General features: G+C 68.7%; 3 protein-coding genes and 1 non-coding gene across 4 annotated transcripts in view; 2 read left to right on the top strand and 2 right to left on the bottom strand.

Moving 5' to 3' along the window:
• The window catches only part of H696_04517 (hypothetical protein), a gene marked incomplete at both ends in the record, with an annotated part of 5,993 nt that extends 3,047 nt beyond the window's left edge, over positions 1-2,946 (top strand). The window contains one exon of the mRNA XM_009498397.1: positions 215-2,946. Coding sequence (XP_009496672.1) covers positions 215-2,946 — 2,732 coding nt within the window. The remainder of the gene's footprint in view (positions 1-214) is intronic.
• A 906-nt stretch (positions 2,947-3,852) lies between these two features.
• On the bottom strand, positions 3,853-15,473 carry H696_04516 (hypothetical protein; the record flags this gene model as incomplete). The annotated part of the gene is made up of 18 exons (XM_009498396.1): positions 3,853-5,259; positions 5,396-5,796; positions 5,960-8,167; positions 8,272-8,351; positions 8,473-8,586; positions 8,737-8,903; positions 9,148-9,320; positions 9,522-9,631; positions 9,747-9,853; positions 10,033-10,148; positions 10,268-11,933; positions 12,085-12,142; positions 12,295-12,619; positions 12,965-13,440; positions 13,792-14,168; positions 14,332-14,625; positions 14,808-14,989; positions 15,236-15,473. The coding sequence occupies 18 exons, from the start codon at positions 15,471-15,473 to the stop codon at positions 3,853-3,855; spliced, it is 8,499 nt and encodes a 2,832-aa protein (XP_009496671.1).
• Positions 15,474-16,610: 1,137 nt separating this feature from the next.
• On the top strand, positions 16,611-16,683 carry H696_04515. The gene has a single exon. It is a non-coding gene; the product is annotated as a tRNA-Ala (tRNA).
• A 751-nt stretch (positions 16,684-17,434) lies between these two features.
• The window catches only part of H696_04514 (hypothetical protein), a gene marked incomplete at both ends in the record, with an annotated part of 5,290 nt that continues 3,748 nt past the window's right edge, over positions 17,435-18,976 (bottom strand). Inside the window, 2 exons of the mRNA XM_009498395.1 lie at positions 17,435-17,756; positions 18,029-18,878. Coding sequence (XP_009496670.1) covers positions 17,435-17,756; positions 18,029-18,878 — 1,172 coding nt within the window. The remainder of the gene's footprint in view (positions 17,757-18,028; positions 18,879-18,976) is intronic.

Here is an 18,976-nt window from a genome sequence, read left to right as displayed (position 1 = left end):
GGGGGTCTGCCTGCCTGGTGCCACCCTTTTTTCGCTGACCCCGTCGAGGGCTGTTTCGTGTGCTGACCGCCTACGCCTGCTCCTGTGCGCGGCCCCTCTCCCCTGCGGCCGGCCGGCTTCGCCGTCCCCTCCTCCGGTCTCCATCGCTCGCCGGGGGCCGAACACACACACACACACACACACACACACACACACACACACACACCATGCACAGAATCCTCGGGCCTGCCGTCGGCCCATCTGATGGTTGCCACCGGCATGCTGCTCTTCATGGCGCTGCATGTGCGCAAGCAGTTTGTCGTCCTGGCCAGCCTGGCCACCGTGGGGTACATCGGCGCGGCGGCCACCGTGTCGGTGCTGATCGGCTCGCAATCGGTGACCATGGCCTTCGCCGCGGTGGCCTACGGGGCTTCCTACTTCTGCACATACCTCACCACCCTGGTCGGGGTCCGGCTGTACAAGCTGCTGGATGATCACTTCTTCCGGTACATCATGGAAACCGAGAAGGATCCCCTGGAGCTGGAGTCTCTCATGCTGACTGCGGGCGGTGATGAGGGCGCTGCCATGGCCCAGGCGGCCGGCTCGGGCTCGAGCTCGGGCTCGGGCTCGGGCCCGGGCCCGGGCCCGGCCAGCAGCGGCGTGAGTGCCACCGGCGGCAGCATGTCGGCCCCGGTCCCGGCGGCCGGGCTGGCGGCCGGCCCGGCCCGCGGCGCCCCCATGCCTGCCCCGGACTCCGGCTCCGAGGACAAGGAGCCCTTGGGCGCGGAGGTGGCCGCGTCGCCGGGCGGCCCCGGCCCGGGCGTCGGCTGGGCCCTCGGCCATGAGCAGCTCACCCCGCCGGTATTGCGCTTCCGGCCGCGGTCGCAGATTCTGTCCGCCGAAACCGGCCAGCTGTCCCCCTTCGAGGCATTCATCCAGCCGGCCAAGCAGCCGCCCGGCGGGGCGTCGGCCGTCGCGAGTGCCGCCACGGCCCTGGCCGCCGCGCCCACCGCGGCCAGCATGGCGGCCCCCGCCTCGCCGAAGGAGGAGGAGGAGGAGGAGGAGGAGGAGGAGGACGATGTCGACGAGGAGGAGCGCAAGGACATCCTCCCGGAGATCGGCGAAAAGCAGGCCACCTTCTCCATCCCCAGTCGGCCTTCCTCGCGTCGGGCGTCGGCCAGTGCGGAGCCGGGCCCGCAGGCGGCCGACTCCGCGGCCGCCGGCGGCGGCCCCGGCCAGTCGGGATACTTCCTGGCCCCGGGCGGCCGGAGCACGGTGACCGTGATCGCGGCCCCGGCCGGCGGGCCCCGCTGGCCGCTCGGCGGGTCGGCCACCGCCGCCGGCGCCGAGGTGAAGACCGTCGAGCTGAAGCCCCCCAGCCGGCGGTCCTCCTTCGCCGACACCGACCCCAGCAGCCGCCGGGGCTCGGCCTCCGGGGTGGCCGGTCTGGCGGCCATGCCGGTGCCCCCCCGGCGGAGCAGCCTCGGCGTCACGCCGGCCGACCTGCCGGCCAGCGAGCGCCCGGCCGCCCTGGCCGACCTGGCCGCCGCCACCATGACCCTGGCGCCGATCCTGGACTCGGCCTCGGCCGGGGACCTGGTCATTGACAAGCGCCTGGCCAAGGTGGCCAGCGGCGACCTGGCCCCCCTGGCCGGGGCGTCGCGTCCGCCGTCCGCCCCCAGCCCGGGGCCCGGCCTGGCCGAGGACGGCGGCCCCGGCCCCCGGCAGGAGGCCTCCTCCGAGGCGCCGGCCACCGCGGAGCTCACCTCGACCGCCGACGAGCGGATGCGCCAGCGCGCGGCCCTGGCGCTGGAGGACTTGCGCAAGATCCGGTCTCGCGGGGCCGCGGCGCCCGGCCCCGATGCCGCCACCCCGGCCGGCAAGCCCACCACCGCCGGGGCCACGCTCGGGGAGGCGGCCGCGCCGGCGACGGCCCGCGCCGACCCCATGGCCGGCCCGGCCGACGACCCGCGCCCCGACCACGCGGACGACCATGACCAGGAGGTGTCGGCCCAGGCGGCCCTCTTTGACCGGACCATCCCGGTGGACCGGCGCCTGCTGCCGGAGCCGAGCCTCCTGCGCCAGCGGCCGAATGCCTTCCGCGCGCAGGTGGTCTTCGTGCTGGCCGTGGCGGTGGGCGTGCTGGAGCGCGTCCGCCCGGCCGAGTATGTCCTGGCCCCCGGCGTGGCCACGCGCATTTCCACCTTCATGGTGACCCTGCAGCTGCTGGGCCTGGCGGCGGCCTTCCTCTTCCGGCACCTGGCCCAGCTGCACCTCCGGAAGATCCCCTTCCGGCCGCACTACATGCTGAAGGACAGCGACAATTCCTTCGAGCAGGCCGACGTGCCGGACGGCGAGCTGGCCATGCCGCCGACCGAGCATGCGGTCCGCAGCCGCGGGCAAATCCTCTGGGGCGTGGAGCAGCTCCGCCGGCGCAATGCCGCGGCCACGGCGGCCGCCGGGCCCGCCGGGCCGACCCCCCGCCTCGGCGACCTGCGCCGCATGCGCGGCATCGATCTCTGGCGGCGCGCGGTCATCGGCCTGCTGGTGGCGGCCGGGGTGGCCACCATTGCCTGGGTCCAGGAACTCCTGATGCACGGCCTCGAGGGGTATGTGGCCGCGGCCCTGACCCTGGAGGCGGGCGGGTCCCTGTCCCCGGCGTCGCTGCTGCTGGCCGAGGCCATGGCCGCCCTGTCGCCGGAGATGGCCACCTTCCTGGCCATTGTCATCCGCTCGGCCCGGTATTTCACCCTCCCGGTGGCCATGCACTTCTTCGTGCCCTGGATGGTGGGCCAGTGGACGGCCGCCGTGGCGGCCAACCAGTGGGCCGGGCTGTGCGTGCGCGCGACTCGCCGCGAGCAGCAGCAGCAGCAGCAACTCCACCAGCAGCCCGGCAAGGGCGGGCCCATGCCCGGGGCCCCGGCGCAAGCCCCCTCCCGCCGGGGCACCGCCATGGCCGCCACCTGAGGCCGAGAGGCGTGCTCGCGCGCGCGCGCGCACCTGAACCCCCTCTGGGACAGACTCGATGCCCTGATGTGTGGCCGCAACGCGCCCCCCACCCCCCTCCCCATATGCACAGCAGGGCACCTTATTGATTTATACATATACACCCTCGCCCCTCCATCGAAGCGCCCCGGGCCAGGCACCGTGAAGCATCCCGGCTCCCGAGACCCGGCGAGGCAGCCATGCCGATGCCGGGGCACATTCGCGCCCCCCATCTAAAAAAAAAGAGAGCAAACAAGCAAACACACTCGCGCCAAGAAACAACGGCATCCCGTCGCGCAGGGGAGGCGCCGGGTGCCGTCTCTGTCCTGGCCTCCATCCCCCGCCCGCTCGTCTTGCTGGGCACAGCGCCGTCCCCTACGCGCTCTGACTCGGGGCCAGGGATGGCTCGCGTGCCTTGCAGTTCTCGAGACCACGCGTTGGGCCCCCGCCCTTCCCCCCCCCCCTCCATCCCCCTTGGCATGTGCCACTTTCGGTGCGCGGCGCCATGCGCTCACCTCCCCTCGGCCGCGTCTTTCCCCGCGTCCTCGCTCCTCCTCCCCCCTCCCCCCGCCCTGTGGACAGCCCATCTCTCGACCAACATGTCCCCTGTCTATTTTCCTCATCCTGTGCAAGAATACACCCGAGTTTGAAGCGCGCTCACAGAGCCTGCCCAGGGGGGATGGGGGTCATGGTCCACCCTCGCGCAGGTGGCAGCGCACGCCGGCCAGGCGGGCCGGATGGCCATGAGGCCGGCCGCTTGGGGGGATCCCGGCCCGGGCCAAACTCCACGGATGGGGGCCTGCGATCGGCCATGCACACCGATGCACATTCACCCACCGGCGGCCGGGGGGGGAGGGGGATCCCGGCCCGGCGGCCCTTCGCCCGGCCCTAGGACAAGGGCCGGCTGTCCGAGTGGTAGGCCCCGTGTGCCCGGCAAGGGGCCGGGTGTTGGACGACCTCCGCGGCGGCGGCGGCGGCGGCGGCGGCGGCGGCGGCGGCGGCGGCTGGCCGGGGGCCCCCGTGGCCCGGGTCTGCGGGGGGAGGCTGGCTGCCGGCGGGTGGCGTCGTGCCGCCGGGCCCTCCCCGGCCAATGGGGCCCATGTCCAGCGTGCGCAGGATCGTGCGCAGGGTGGCCGACGAATGCAGCGGCATGCTGGCCGACGCCGAGAGGGAATTCGACGCACTGCCGCCCTCCCGGAACTGGGTGCCCTCCAGATTGAGCGCCAAGGCAGGCACACTGAAGTGGAAGGGCAGCTGCATCGGGCCCCGGCGGGACCCCTGCATGTGGAAGCGCTCGGCCTCCTGGTGCGCCGGGTCGTGGTCGCCTCCGAGGCTGTGCCGGCGCCAGGGCCGGAAGCCCGGGAAGTAGACGCTCCCAAGCCCGAGGCCGTGGGCCGATGAGTCGGCCGTGCCGGTGGCCCCGGCCGCGGCCAGGGTCGAGCGCTGCCGGTCCCGCGCCACATCGGCCCCCGTGGCCCCGAGAGTGGCTGGCCGAATGTCATCGCTTGGCAGCCGGCCACACGGCAGGTCCCCGAAGGAGGTCGTCCTCGGGGTGCTCAGGGACTCGGAAGCCGGCTCGGCCAGGCAGGGGCCATCCGGCTCCGGGGCATGCATCCGGCCGGCCAACCGGCCGGGGTCCCTTGCGCCGGGCGGCGCCGGCGGCAGCGCCACACTCGGCCCCGGGCCCGGGTCCCGAGCCCGTGGCGACCGCTGAGTCGACTCGTCGCCGGGGCCGCACGCCAGGGCCGCGCTCCCGGCCGCCGGCAAGGCCGCCCCCCTCGCGGCGCTCAGCAACTCCACCTCGGTCGGCGGGTGCTGGCGGAGGTGCTCGGCCTCCGGCGAGTCCCCCGGCACCGGGCAGGTACACGGCTCCTTGTACAGGGGGGTGGCCGGCAGGGCACCATCGCCCGGGGCTCCCGCCGAGAAGGGCGAGCTCGGGGCCTCGGAGTCCGACCGACCGCCGCCGGCCGACATGACCGCCATCAGGTCCGGCGAGGCGGGGCGCGTGTACAGCCCAGACATGTCATGGCCGAGCCAAAATTCCGAGGGGCTGTCCCGGATGGCGGGCGACCCGGGCGCCAGGCCCGGGCTCAAGGGACCCCCCGGCCCGGCCCCATCAAATGCCCCGCCGGCGATCAGGGTCTTCTTCTTGTGCTTCTTGCTGGCCGGCCGCGCCCCCGGCGAGTCCGCCCCCGAGGCCGACCCCTCGGTTGGGTCCGCAGCCACCAATGTCGAATCCGACGCCACCAGCGTCACCGCGGAGGAGTTGGCCGTCGAGTGGCGCGCGCTGGGCCCCTGCTGGCCCGGTGGTCCTGTCAGTACATGGCCGCCTGAGGGATGGCCGCCCTTTGTCGAGCCGCCCCCCGCTGCCCCTCCCCCCCCCCTCCCCCCTCCCCAAAGGCCCCGACACCCGGGCCAGCACCGGGCGTACCTGGGCCCGGCCTCCGGAAAGGCCCCCCGTGCTGGACAGGCGCAAGCTCCGGAGGAAGTAGGTCGTCATCGGCCCCTTGCCCTTGATCATGATGGACCCGCGCCGCTCGAAGACAAAGGACGAGTCGGCCTGGTTGACCACGGTCCGGGTCACCTGGATGCGCCCGCCCAGGCTGGTGCTGTCCATGCGCGAGGCCAGATTCACACTGTCGCCCCAGACATCGTACAGGAACTTGTCGGTGCCAATGACCCCGGCAACCACCGGGCCGACTGCCGGGATGACCGGCGGCGCCATGCAGCAGGGCGGCGCACGGGACGCGGACCGGCGCGGGCCCAGGAGGCCAGACAAATGGTCAGTGCCAATGCGACAGCGGCGAAAAGGCGGCAAGCTCGGGGCACCGGCTAAAAAGGGAGCGGCCACCGTCCGGCCATGGACCCCCCTCCCCCCGGCCCCCGGCCCCCGGCCCCCGGCCCCCGGCCGCCGTCTCGGTCCGACGCGCCGGCGATCGCGCTGCCCGGCGTCCGCCAGGGCAGCCGCACGGCAGCCCCCCGGAAGCATGTGTACCATTGACGCCGGCGCGGATGCGCAGGTCCTTGTCGAAGGAGCTCCCAATGGCAACGCCCAGGTTTTGCACGTGGATCGACAGGAGTAGCAAGCGCGACAGCGGGTCGCTCAGCATCGACCCGGCGAAGGGGGACTCCATGGTCGGCTCGGCCAGGAAGCGCCCGGGCTCGCCTGCCCCCGGGCCGCCGGCCGCCTGGGCCCCGTGGGTCGGCCAGTAGCGGGCGCCGTGGTGCATCAGCTCCTCGGCCTCACGGTCCCAGTGGTGATTCCACGCCTCGGACTTGCCGGTGCCGGGCTCGTGCACGGTCGGCAGGCAGAGGTGGAAGTTGCCGTCCGCATCGAAAAGGTGCTCATTCGAGGACAGGGCATTGAGATTGTCGCCGATTTGCGCGGCTCGCGACAGGTCCAAGCCCATGAAGTCTATGTGCATGGGCCGGCGCTGGCTCGGGGCCTGGGTCGTCAGGCCGTCATTCAACCGGGCCAGCTCCTCCCACTCCTCAACCAGGAAGGACCCGTCCTCCATGTCCAAGTCCTCGAGGTCGTCCTCGCCGGCGTCCAGCTCGAAGGCCCGCTCGAGGTCCGGGCTGTCGGCCTCCACGAGGGCCTCGATGTCGGCGCTTCGCGGCGACCGGAAGCCCCCCGGCCCTGCGAGCGACCCACTCTCGTGGCCCGTCGCCCGCAAGTCCCGCCGGGCTGCATGGCCGCCGCCGTCCGACCGGGACGGCTGTAACAGGCGCCAATCCACGCTGCCCAGCCTCGGGCCCTTCGGGGCAAGGTCGATCCCATCGTCGTCCCACGCCAGGCCCCCCTGGTTGATGGCGGGCGAAAGGGCCAGCCGCTGGTCGGCCGGCAGAAGAGCCGGGCACTGGTACTCGATGGCGGCCCCGATGTCCAGGCCATCGGCCACCGGCTGGGGCCTTTGGCCGGCCGGCTGGCCGGGCTCCCTGCCGCCCGGGGCCTTGCCCCGCTGCCGGCCGCCCTTGCCGAGGGAGCGCATGCGGGCGTCGCGCAAGTTGGCCATGCGCGGCGACACGGTGGCCAACGATGGTCGCGGCACCGGCTGGCGTTGATGATATTCGATTTGCGGCGACATGCGCTTGATCGAGTGGCGGATGTTGCGCCAGACCCGGAAGTTCTGGCTCTTGTCCCGGTCCAGGGTCTCATACAGCAGGCTGTCGACGAGGCTTTCGCCGGCCGGCTCGCCGGCGACCACCCTCTCCGGGAGCACGATGTGCGCGCGGTTGAAGTCCTCGGAGGCCACATCTCGCGGGGGCCGCGTGGCCGAAGCGCTGCCGGGCCGCGACTCCGCCAGCCGGCCTGCCCGGGGGGTCGATCCGCCGGCCGGACTGCCGGCCAGCTTGTTAGACCGGTCGCAGCCGGCCTGCCTGGCCTGGCGTAGCCAGGCATGCCGCGGGACCTTCACATCCCCGGCCATGGATCGCAGCAAGAGGGAGCTGGCGGCATCATCAATGCCTATCGTCCCCCGCGGGGGGCTCTTGGCTCCAAGTTGCCCGGAAAAGTGCGACGTATTTACCATATTGATGGCATCATCCCTGGGCGTGCTGCTGCCAGGCCCTGCCGGGCCTGGCTGGGGGGCGTGCACGGTGTCGCCCGCCACCGGCATCCCAGCCCCCGGGACCCGGTGGAGGAAGGTGGACGTCGGCGGCGGCGGCGGCGACAGCACCGGGTCCCAGCCATTCGGGCAGATGGCCGAGGGCAGGACCCCGCTCGCAGCACCGGCAGGATCCATGGCGGGGCCGGCTCCGGCCACCGGCCTGGCCGGGGGCACATCTCGGCCCAGCATGGGGCCGGGGAACTCGCCATCTTGGCCCGCCGGGACCAAGGAATGTCTCGTCAGGCGTCGGTATGGCGCCGGACGGCCAGGCGAGTCCCAGCAGTTGGCCTGAGCCGGATCCTCGGTTTCGATGTACCGCTGCTGGGCCAGGACCAACACCCGGGCAATGTGACGCATGGTCTTCAGGGAGGTCCAGCTCCCATGGACGCCACTGGCGTAGAGGCTCAGTGGCAGCGGCGGGAAGGGCCGATTGCAGGTGTACACGGCCGGCCCGCCGGCAATCGCCAGGAAGCTCTCCCCGCCGGCCTTGATCTTCAGCACGCCATAATAGTGCACCAGCTGGTCGAAGCAGCGCGACAGCCGGATGAGAATCTCCAAGGAGTCCTCGTCGGACAGCTCGTCCCCCATCAGCCCTGGTCATGGTGTGTCAGTGTGCCGGGGTCCGGATATCGGCTGCCAGTGTAAGGGGCGTCGCGGGAGTCGAGCGAGCGGGCACCGCTGCAACGACTGAACGTACGGCTGGGGAGGCTGAAAAAGACGATGGCCACATTGTCGAAGGACTCGGCGAGGCTGCGGAAATCCGGGGTTTTCATCAGGCTAGCGGCCGGGCCGTTGGGAAGGGGGTTAGCAGGGGGGGGGGGGGCTGTGTTCGTAGACCCCCGAGCAATGGCGAAGCAGCAGCCACCCTAGCCCGGTGCCATGTGGGCAGTCAACGTACCGGTTGATGACGAATCCCGGCAGGAGATAGTACAGCAGGGCCTCGGACCGGTCGCGCACGCGTTGCAGCTGCTCGGTCCGGGTGCGCACGGTCAGGCTGATCCACCACTGCTTCCTGTGAGGGGGGTTGCGGTGGCCCGGTGCAAGGGAGAGGGAAAGTAGTCAGCCATGGAGCGCGGGGATGGGATGCAGGGGTGGTGAGGAGACAGCGAGCGAGCGTGCGAGAGAGAGAGAGAGAGAGAGCGATGAGGAAGGCACAACATACCGGATGAGACGATCATTTTCGGAGTTGATGATGCCGACTACAAAGAAAAAGAGGATCACCGTAACAGCCGTCATCACGCCATCCTCGGAGGTGGAGGAACTGGCCATGGCGTAGAAGAAGATACAGGCAAAGCCGATCTTGAATGGAACGACCAGGAGGGAGATGCACTGTTGTCCATCGCATGGAGGTCGATAACAGGGGAAGAGTGAGGAGTGGTCCATGCAGAGAGCATCAGAGAGAGAGAGAGAGAGAGAGAGAGAGAGAGCGCGAACGGGATCGAGGGAGGGTGGGGCAGGCAAACACAGGGAGACACAAATCGACCCATGGGCCACGAAGGTTGCAATGAGCGTGTGAGACAGGCAAAGGGGTGGCCATAGCCGCCGGAACATATACACACATACACAGACACACATTCAGAATGTGGCGTCGATAGGGGCGCAGGCGGGAAGCCCCTTCGGCCCACGTCGGGGGGATGCGCACCGTCAACAACAGGCCGTTCGAATAGAAGAAGAGACAGAAGGCCAGCTGGGTGATGGTGAAGGTTGCCCCGACATAGACACTCGGGGTCTTGGGGACATAGGCATCTGCCCTCGGGAGGAAGGAGCGAGGCTCACCGGTCAGACCAAGGCATCGAGGAAAGAAGGGGCCGGGAGGGAGGGCGGGGGACCTGGAGGTATCTTTGGCATGCGCCGGCCGGACCAGCTGCTGCCGCCTGGGCAGGGGTGTGTGTGTGTGTGTGTGCGTGTGCGCCCTGGGTGCAGACCACCGGCGGCTCATTGGCGCACCTTCCATGACCGAGCGCGGAATGTAGCCCACATCAAAGACACCGAGAACCGCAAGGAGCAGGCAGGTGGCGATGGCGAAGATGTGCTCGTCCACGCGGAGAAACTTGATGCTGAGTGCCACGGCAAGGGTCAGTCCGCGCAGGGATGCCGCCAGGTGAAGGATTCCCCGTCTGGACATGGAGAGCGGGGGGGGGGGGGCATTAAGTACGAGACTCAGAAGCATACCAATTGCGCAGCATGACCACCACCAGCAGCACGAAGATCAAGGCCACGGCTACAATGTGCAGCACCAGGGTCCAGACCGGCATGTTGACCGCTCCGGCCAGGACCCCCTGCCGTCGGTGGCAACACAATCGTCCCCCCCCCCGCCGGGGGAAGGCCATGCGACGAGGTGGTCAGCAACTCCGCCGGGCAGGAGGCCAGCGCATGCGCATTTGTCCCCCCCCCCCCCCCCCCCCGCCCCTTCTGCTATGCAGAGGCACAGCGCATCGGGCAGTGGGAAGACACGCACAATAATGACCACCCCCATGAAGACACAGCACCCGATCGACCGGAGATAGTGGTTATGCTCGATGACCACCCGGTCGCCACGAAACCGACGCTCGATGAGCTTCGACCGGAATTGCCCTGCATGGAGGCCAGCACGTCAGCGATGTGCCCAATGCCGGCAACAGTGGGCCGAAGGGGGGACGGGGGGGGGGGGGGCATATGCCTGCCGGGCCCCGGCATGCGGGCCACCATCGTACCGGTGTAATTCAGCATCCGATGCATGCCATAGATGAGCTGGCTGCCGGACAAATGGCGGATGGTCCTCTCGTCCGGGGTTTCCTCGGGCGTCTGGTCCTGCCCCTGGCGATGGGCCTCGCCGTGGTGAATGTGAAAAACCCGTCGCCAGCTCGGGGCCCCGCATGTGTTGATCGTCTCGAAGGCCTCATCCGGGAAGAGGTTGTCCTTCGGCCGACCGGCCTGCGGGCTGGAGGGATGTGACATGGGCACGTCTCCGTTCACGGCCCCGGCGGCCGTCTGGAGGCTGAGCAGGGGGCTGGGCGTTTCACTCGGGCGCCGAGTGACCGGCTGCGGGGCGGCGGCGGTCGCGGCCGGCGACATGTCGGCCGCCGATCGGCGCTTCGCGGGCCACCGAGCTATTCCCAGCCACCGAGCCACCCGCCCCGGGGTCATGGGGTCCGTGTCGGTGGACGGCACGGCCGAGGCGCGGGCATCCGACACGGGGGCAGCCACCTCGGCGGGGGGAGGCGCTTTTCCGGGCGGCTTCCCAGGCGCCCAGGAGTCCCGGAGGTGGCCAATCGACTGGCTCAACGGCACCGATGGGTGCATGCGCTGCATGGCGATCGGATGCAGAGTCAGCTCCTCGGGCGGCAGGTCGGTGGTGTCCTTCATCACCAGCACATCGGCCCCGCGACTGAGCATGCCCGTGGAACGGGTGTCCCGCAGGGCCCCCCGGTCAAGGTCATCGAAGACCGACACACTGAGATGGTACTGCTCCGGCGATGGCATGTCGCGCGCCGTGGGGCCGGCGCCGGGCCCGGGCCGCGGTCGCGGAACCCCGCCCTCGGCCGGCGGCCGCGGGGGCGGCTCCGGCTCGCGCGGCTCGAAGGTCGGCGTCCGAGCCGCGGCATACCCCCGGAAGGAGCCCAAGATGCCGGACAGCGATTCGGTGATCTCCCCGAGGAAGCGGTTGACCATGCTCGGCGGCTTGGGGTCCATGGCCCGCGGGGGGGCCGACATGGGCGGCCGGCCGGCCGGCATGTACTCCTCGTCGCCGACCTCGCGCGGCGGCACCGACGAGGCCACCAGCCGCGGGACATCCGCCCGGTCGGGGGATGGGCCGCTGGCGCCCTCGGCCCCGGGGGCATCCGACTCGGCCCCCGGCCAGGCGGGATCCACCCGCGGAACCCCGACCCCGGGCAGGGGGAATTGCAGGCCGGCAATTTGGCCCACATGGCCGCCGGCCAGCGAAGCTCGGCGCGGCCGCAGCGGCAGCATCTCCACCGGCCCGGTGATGGCCTTCATGTGGTTGGCCTTCTTCGGCAGGGTGGCCTGTGTCAGGCGGCTGAGCTTGGCCCCGGCCACAAGGACATTTTCGTCCTGGATACCGACGGTGCGTGGCGAAGTCGACCGGTGCAGGGCCGGCACCGATCCCAGCACGGCGGGCGAGGATTTCGACACACGCAGCAGCAGCCCATCGCCATCATTGCGCACTTGGCTGTTGTTACACCGCGAGGCGTACACCCGGGCCACACACCGCGCGATGGACTCGGCCCGGAACCTGTAGCAATGCTCCTGCCGGCTGTTGGCCGGGCAGCCAGGGGACGCGATGTGCTCCTCGGTGCTCGGCCCGGCCGATGTGTGACTGCCATTCGGCATGCTGGCCGTCGGGGGGTGGGCATTCATCTTTGGCCCCTTCCCGTGCGCCGACAGCCGGCCGAGCGTTATGGTCCCCAATGGAGGGCAGTTAGCAAGCCCGGAATCGGACCTCACCTCCGGCAAGAATACATGGCCAAGGGCCCGGGGGGAGAAGAGGCCCCCTCATGCCTGGGCGCACCTCGACCTTGAACGGATTGAAATCGCACGGCTGGCTGTCATTGCTCCGGGAGAAGGTCCTTCGGGAGAGGAATGAACATACGCCCACAATGCCGGTTAGAGGGCTTGCCATGGGCCGGAACCGGGCCAGGGTGGCAGGTCACCGAGCCCAGCACCCGAAAGAGGCGAAGGCACACAAGGGCAGACACAATTTTGAGGGCATGGCGCGTACCGGCTGGACGGTCCGAGGGGGTCTACGGCACTGGTGAAGCGCCTCAACCGGCGCTCGGCAAAGCTAATTACCTTTTGCGTGGTGGCTGACAGCCCGCCAGCCGGGCCGACCCCCTCGCCCAGAGAGCGCAGGCGGATGAGGCACATGGTGTCGGTCCGGCCGGCAATCATATGGTGGTACACGCCCCGGACCAGGGACCGCTCGAAGATGAAGTCCTCGGCCTGCTCGCCCAGGGCAAGGTAGGTCTTGATGGATATGTGCGGGATGTCCTTGGCGCCGGTTTCCTCGATGGCCGTGGCAATCTGCACGTCGGACGAATAGAGGTCTGGCGGTGGCGGCGAAGGGCCCCAAGGGTCGGGCCAAGCGAGACCGGCATCCGAATGTCCGTCGTGCCGGGCAGATCCACACGAGACCAAATGACGGCACGGCGCGGCACGACACGGCACGGCACGGCGCGACACGACACGGCACGGCACGGCATGGGAAGGTCCGCGAGCGGTGGGGACAGCGATCGAGTCAGACCTAGGGCCAAGGGGGACACATGGTCTGTGCTGGTGCTCCCGGAGAATGGGCACGGCCCAATGCCGGGGGCGTGACTGGTGTCACAAGTGGTGCAGGGGCCGGGCCGGGCCGGCCGGCCGGCTGGCCGGCCAGTGAGCCAGGAACGCACCATACCGCATGCACCGGAGCCCCACCAGCCCGGCGGTCACGGAACCGGTGTGCACGCCGATGCGCATCTGCAGTGGCTGGAAGTACCCGCTGTACATGGGCCCCATGAGGCCGACGCTGGTGGGCACATTGGCCTTGATGTCGAACTCGCGAATGGCATCGCGCATCGACAAGCCAAGGATGCACACGCGCAGGGCATGCAGCGGCTCATATTGCGGCGCCCCGCAGCAGGCAATATACGAGTCGCCCATGGTCTTGATCTTTTCCACTTTGTACGCGTGGGCCAGGCTGTCGAAGCAGACAAACACCAGCGACAGTGTCTCGACCAGCTCCTCCGGGCTGATGGCCGAGCTGAATGCCGTGAAGCCGGCAATGTCACTACACAGGATGGTCACATTGGCGTGGCTTTCCAGGATGCTCGGGACTTGGTGGTTTTTCATGGTGATGCGCTGCTCGAAGCGGAACTTCTTCATCACGCTGTGGACCAGGCGTTCGCATGTCGCCGCCACCGCCGTCGCCGCCGCATGGTGGCCCAGATATGCACACATGTGCACAGATGGGCACAGGGGCAGTCGGGCAGGGCAGGGCGCGCCGTGGACATCACACCATGGCACGGAGGCCCATGGGCGAGAGTCGTCCCAGCATTGGCCGTCAAAGTCATCCGCGAAGGGATGGACGGCGAGGGTCGGCCCCGGCGGGCAGACGGCGTCCATGCCAAGCCCATTGTAAATGCGTGTGACAGCGAGTGTGAGCAACACCAACAAATCCACAGCAGCCGGCTCGCTTGGGCCAATGAGCCAGCGAGACTGAAAAGCAACAACCGCGCACCTGCGGGGCATGATCGATCGCAGGATGATGTTGGCCGTGGACTGGGCCAGGTCCAGCTGCTCCTTGTTACGATAGAGGATGTGCGTCTGCAGGAAGAAGGTCCGCGAGTGGTACTCTCGGCGCAGGGCAATCAGGGCCGACACCATCAGCGACAATAGGTACAACAGCGGCGACAGCAGCAGGAAGGGCCACTTGCCAAAGACCTTTAGGTCCTTGTAATTGATGCAGTAGAAGACGATCAGGACAATTTCATTCAGCAAGATGTTGACCAGGTTGACAAGCAGGGCACTGCGGATTTGCAAGCGTGACAGGATCATGATCATGGGAATGACGATCATCATGGCCGAATTAAACTTCAGGTATGCCTGGCTGTAGCTCTTTACGCCGAGGGCAGGGCAGGGCAGCAGGGGAGGGGGGGGGGGGACCGGGCGGCGGGCGGGCACATGGTACGTCAGTCGGGCAAGGGGAGGGAGGGGCTTAGCTCCGTTATGGGCCGCCGGCTGCCGGTGCATCGGGGGGGCAGGGCCAGGGGGCAGGCACCTTCCGCCGGGGGGCAATGACATGGCCAAGGATGAAGATCCAGGGGTACATGAAGAGCAGCATCGCAAAGAGCCACTTGGCCAGGGTGACACAACGGCTAGACCGGTTGAGCATGAGGAAGACCAAGATCAGGCTTTCCAAGATCATGTAGATGACCAGGCCGCCGCCGGCCACAAGGGAGAAGTATCTCCGATTGTCATTGTCCCGGTAGTCATTGAGGGAGAAAAAGATGATCATCTGCATGGAGGACAAGAGGAAGTCCATGCAGATGACGCGCATGAGGGAGGAGTGATCCTGCGAGGGGACAGACCAGTCAGAGGCCGAGACGGCGGCCGGGGGAAAGGCACCACCACGTCATGCAAAATCCCCGACAGCGCAGGGCCCAGGCCCGGGGACCTGGCCAGCGACCAGGCGTCGGGACATATCCCAGGGCAGGGGCAAAGGCGCGAGCTGGGCGGCCACCCGACCGGACGCACATATGCATGGAAGAAACGCCGGAAGTCCTTCTCCAAGCGGCGGTTGTAAAAGCGCAAGAAGATGTCACAACGGATGTCGATGTCAAAGTTACCAGGCCCGAACTTCCGGACGAAGGGCTGGTTCATCTCGTAGATCAAGCTGGCGGTGTCATTCTTCAGCCTGTGCCAGCAGTAGGCAAAGACTGGACCCGGCGATGGGTTTGGGTCGGGGGGGCGAGAAAGATGACACAGCCACCGCGTCAGCACACACACACACACACACACCCACACACACACCGAGGACAAATGGCCAGGAGAACACCACCGGGCTGGAGACCATCACTTCGACATACGTGGCGTCAGGGAGCTGAAAAAAGGCGGCGCGTCTTGACTGTCAATAGTCGCGCCCCTTGATCGCGGTAGGTCGCCATTCGCCAGCGGCGCCGGACCATCCAGCTCGCGGAAGGGGAGCTCCGGAAACTCCAACGTTCGGACCGAGTGGTCTCGGTGGGCGGCTGGCTGTTCGAGTTCCGGGGAAATGCCCCCCCGCGGGCCGAATGGCGAAGGTGTGGGATCCGACCGCGCGATGCCGCGCGCTGGCGACGCGTCCAGGTCGTCATCCTGGCGGAGGTCATCTAATGATTCACTGGGATCTGAGAGGGGAACCGTGATCTCAAGCTGCGGCATCCTGGGCATTCCGTGGACAGCAGTGGGATTCGGACCGGGGGGCGAGGGGGGGGGGGGACCGATGCTTTGGCAACACCAGCGGAAGTGGTCGCCGAGTTGCCCGGCAGGGGTGTCGGAAGGACGAGGCAGACGCAGGGCGCGGGGAGGAAGGAGCCAGGGACAAGGGAGGAGAGGATGGGGGATTACTTGTCATCGGCCAGCAGCAGCCGGCCGGCCGCCGGCCCTCCACCCTTTTGAAGGCCAAGGCAGATACCCGATCCCATTGCCCGGGCCAGCCAACCACGCGGCGAGGCTCCCTTCGGCAGAGGGGGGGCGGACCTCTGCCCGCCCCGCCGCCCCTTTGATCCTGTCCCTCTCGGGCGAGGGAGCCCGAGAAGCTGGGGCAGGCCGAGGAGGGGAGCGGCCAGCATCAGCCGGACACTCTTGCACTCATATGTGGCCCGGGCCCTGACTAAAAGGATGACAAGTCCCCCCCCCCCCCCTCCCCGCGCGTCGAAGCCCTCAATGGGAGGAGATAAGGCTCATCAGTCGTTCTGACGGCATCCAGGTCTCGGGCCGCCCCAGAGTCGTGGGCCACGCAGAAAAGCCGCCCCACACGCAATGCCAAAGGTCCTGCGGGCCCGCTTATCTCGCTCACTTAAAGCATCAGGACCAAGGGCCCCCTGAGTTTCTTGGGTTAATACCCAACGAATTGGGGCACGCCGGCCGATGGGTGCGGCGTGATTCACATCATCCGTCGTGTGATTCTGCCCGGAATGTGGCGAACAAGCCCCACGACTGCGCAGGGGCCCCGGCTCTCGGCCCGTTTGAAACGGCCTGCCGCAGTCCCCGGGCGAGGAACACAGCCGGGTAGCGGCCTTGTCCCGTGAAGGGTCTCTCCCGGCGCTCTTTGGGCGGGAATGGCACCCGGCAACACTCCCCATTGGGGTGGCCACACGAATGTACCGCATGCACCCGGCTTTTCTGGTCCAAGGCAAGGACATCCACATTTGCCTCCTGGGTGGGGGGGGGGGGGGGTGAATCGGCCATCCCTGCGCGGGGGCAGCCGTTGCCGGGGGGGGGGATGCACAGCGGCTCCCCACTGCTTGCGGTCGCCAATGATCATAAGCGCGGCTCGGTGGGTGCTCTTCATCTCCGGGGGGCGTAGCTCAAATGGTAGAGCGGCCGCTTAGCATGCGGCAGGCAGGGGGATCGATACCCTCCGCCTCCAGAGGTTTCCTTTTTGACCTGGCCCTGTCGGCTCCAGCGCTTCCCTCTCCGTCTCCTTCTCCGCCCCCTCCTCTAGACACCAACACCCCCGCTGGAATGTGTCACATTTTCCATTTGTTTGCTGTTGTTATTTTTTCGAAGACATTGGTGTGTTTTTATTTCGCGCCATGGGCACCATAAAAAAAATATCTTCGCACATGTGCTGTCTCCCGGTCCTCCTGTTTATCGACTGCCTTTGTTTGCAGTTGCACGGACGGATATGCCTGGCCGGGTTTCGATTTCAGTACATGGCAGGGACAACAGCGCATGTATATGGTTGGGACAGGGGAGGGGGGAAGATAGGGGGAGACAGGGAGAGGGGGGGGGGGAGGGGCAAGCAAGATTATCCACACACCGCGGCCAGCCGCCAATATGCAGGACCATAAGCGTGCCCTTTGCCTCCCCTGATCATCGTGCGCCCCCCCCCCCCCCTTCCATGAAAGTAGCGCATGCATCGCTCCTTCGCCCCATGGACGGTGGTCACTGAGCGTGGGCAGAAAGGGTGACGGGGGGGGGGGGGACGGAATGTGCCGTTTGAGTGGGTGGGGCAAAAAAGCAAGGGCGCCGTCGCAACTCACACCGAGACACATTGAGACAAGAGAGAGGAGGAGGGGAGAGGTGGAGGGAAGTCGAAACGTAGAGAGGAGACCCATGCACTTCTCCAGTCCTCGCCCCGCCCCCGCCCCCTCCCTTCCTGCTGCCATGCCTCGGACTCAAAGTTGGGGGCTGGTCCGGCGGCGATACTCCGCCAGCTCGGATGCCGTGGCGAAGACAATGTCCTTGGCACAGAAGTCCCGCGCACAAGAGGGGCAACTGGCCTGGCCAAAGAGGATCCACTTGTCCACCGTCTGTCGAGGGGAGGACGGCTCCGGCAGGAGAGACCGCGATGCGGCAGGGCCGCCGCCACCCCACCCCGGGCGCAAGCCCGCGGTGGCAGGCCCCGGCGGGTGCTGCGGGTGAGTTGCCCCCGTGGCCGGGTCCATCATCGGGCTTTGCTGACCGACCGGCTGCCTGCTAAGGAACCACCGGAGGAGGCTGCGCCGAGGAAAGAACGAGGCGCCTAATGTTAGTCGGAGAATTCCGCCATCCGCCATGAGACACCCTTCCTGGACCATCCTCCCCCTTCTATTGGGACTGGCTTGGCCATGGCCTCATGCTGGCCACCCCATCCCGAGGCGGAAGGGAGGCCGGGGGGGACGAGCAATAGGCGGCATCCCCACGGTGGATAGAGAGAGGGGGGGAGGGGGAGAGAGAGAGAGAGAGAGACTCTCGCCCAGCCCCGGCTTTGTCGAGGGAAGAAGACGCACCATTCACCACACCACATGGGCCGACACTCGCATGAGCCACACTCATTGGCCCGGCGCCCGGTGTCATGGTGATGTTGCGGCTGCGGCTGCGGCTGCGATTGCGGCTGCTGAAGAGGGGCCTGGTGGGGGTGGTGCTGGGCCAGGGGGTGCAGACTGCGCCCATTGGCAGCAAGGGCCGGGGCCATGTTGGAAGCCGCCGAGAGACTCCGTGCCAAGGGACTACGCGACAAGCCAGGGCCCGCGATGGGGCTCATGATCCCGGGTCGGGGGACCCCTCCGGCGGTCCACCCGCCCCCGGGTCTCAAGGCGATGCGCGGGTTCGGCGACAGCCACGGATGCGCGGCCGTCGGTCCCCCGCCGGCCGCCAGCGACCGAGAGGCCCCATGGCCAAGAGGGCTTTGAATGTAGGACCGAGGACTGCGGGTGCCGGGACCCGGGGAGCTGGGCCCCGGGGACCCCCCGGCACCACCCATGCCAGGCTCCCGGCTCGGCAGGTGGCACGTCCGCCGGATGCACACCTCCACCGGCCGGTACATGCACCCGATGCACAGGTCCTCGGCGCGCGGGGCAGCGGATGCCTCAAGGGCCGCATGGCGCATGCCCTCGCAAACCTGGTGCGCCGCAAGGTCCGACGTCACCCGCGGCGAGGTGTACCCCAGTCGGTCGAGCATCCCCGGGGCAGTGTGCGAACGCTCCAGCAACACCGGCGAATCGCCGCTGCCCGGGGCCCCGGGGCCGGCGATCTCGCATGCCACGGCCTCCCGGGCCGCCTCGTCGGCATCAATGCGCAGCTGCGCAAAGGGCGAGGACACGAGGGCCGGCCGGCGCCGAGCCAGGAAGCTGGGCTCCTCTGTGGGCCAGGGGAACCGGTGGCCGAGAGAGCGGGACAGGAGTCAGACACGCGGCTTCACATGCCGAGCAGAGAGGAGCGGGCCGGGCGGGGGGGGG

The sequence above is a fragment of the Fonticula alba genome (genome assembly GCF_000388065.1).
Source record: "Fonticula alba strain ATCC 38817 unplaced genomic scaffold supercont2.7, whole genome shotgun sequence".
Lineage (NCBI taxonomy): Eukaryota > Rotosphaerida > Fonticulaceae > Fonticula > Fonticula alba.
Note: the sequence above shows the minus strand (reverse complement) of the source record. Positions and strands in the feature narration are given on the sequence as shown.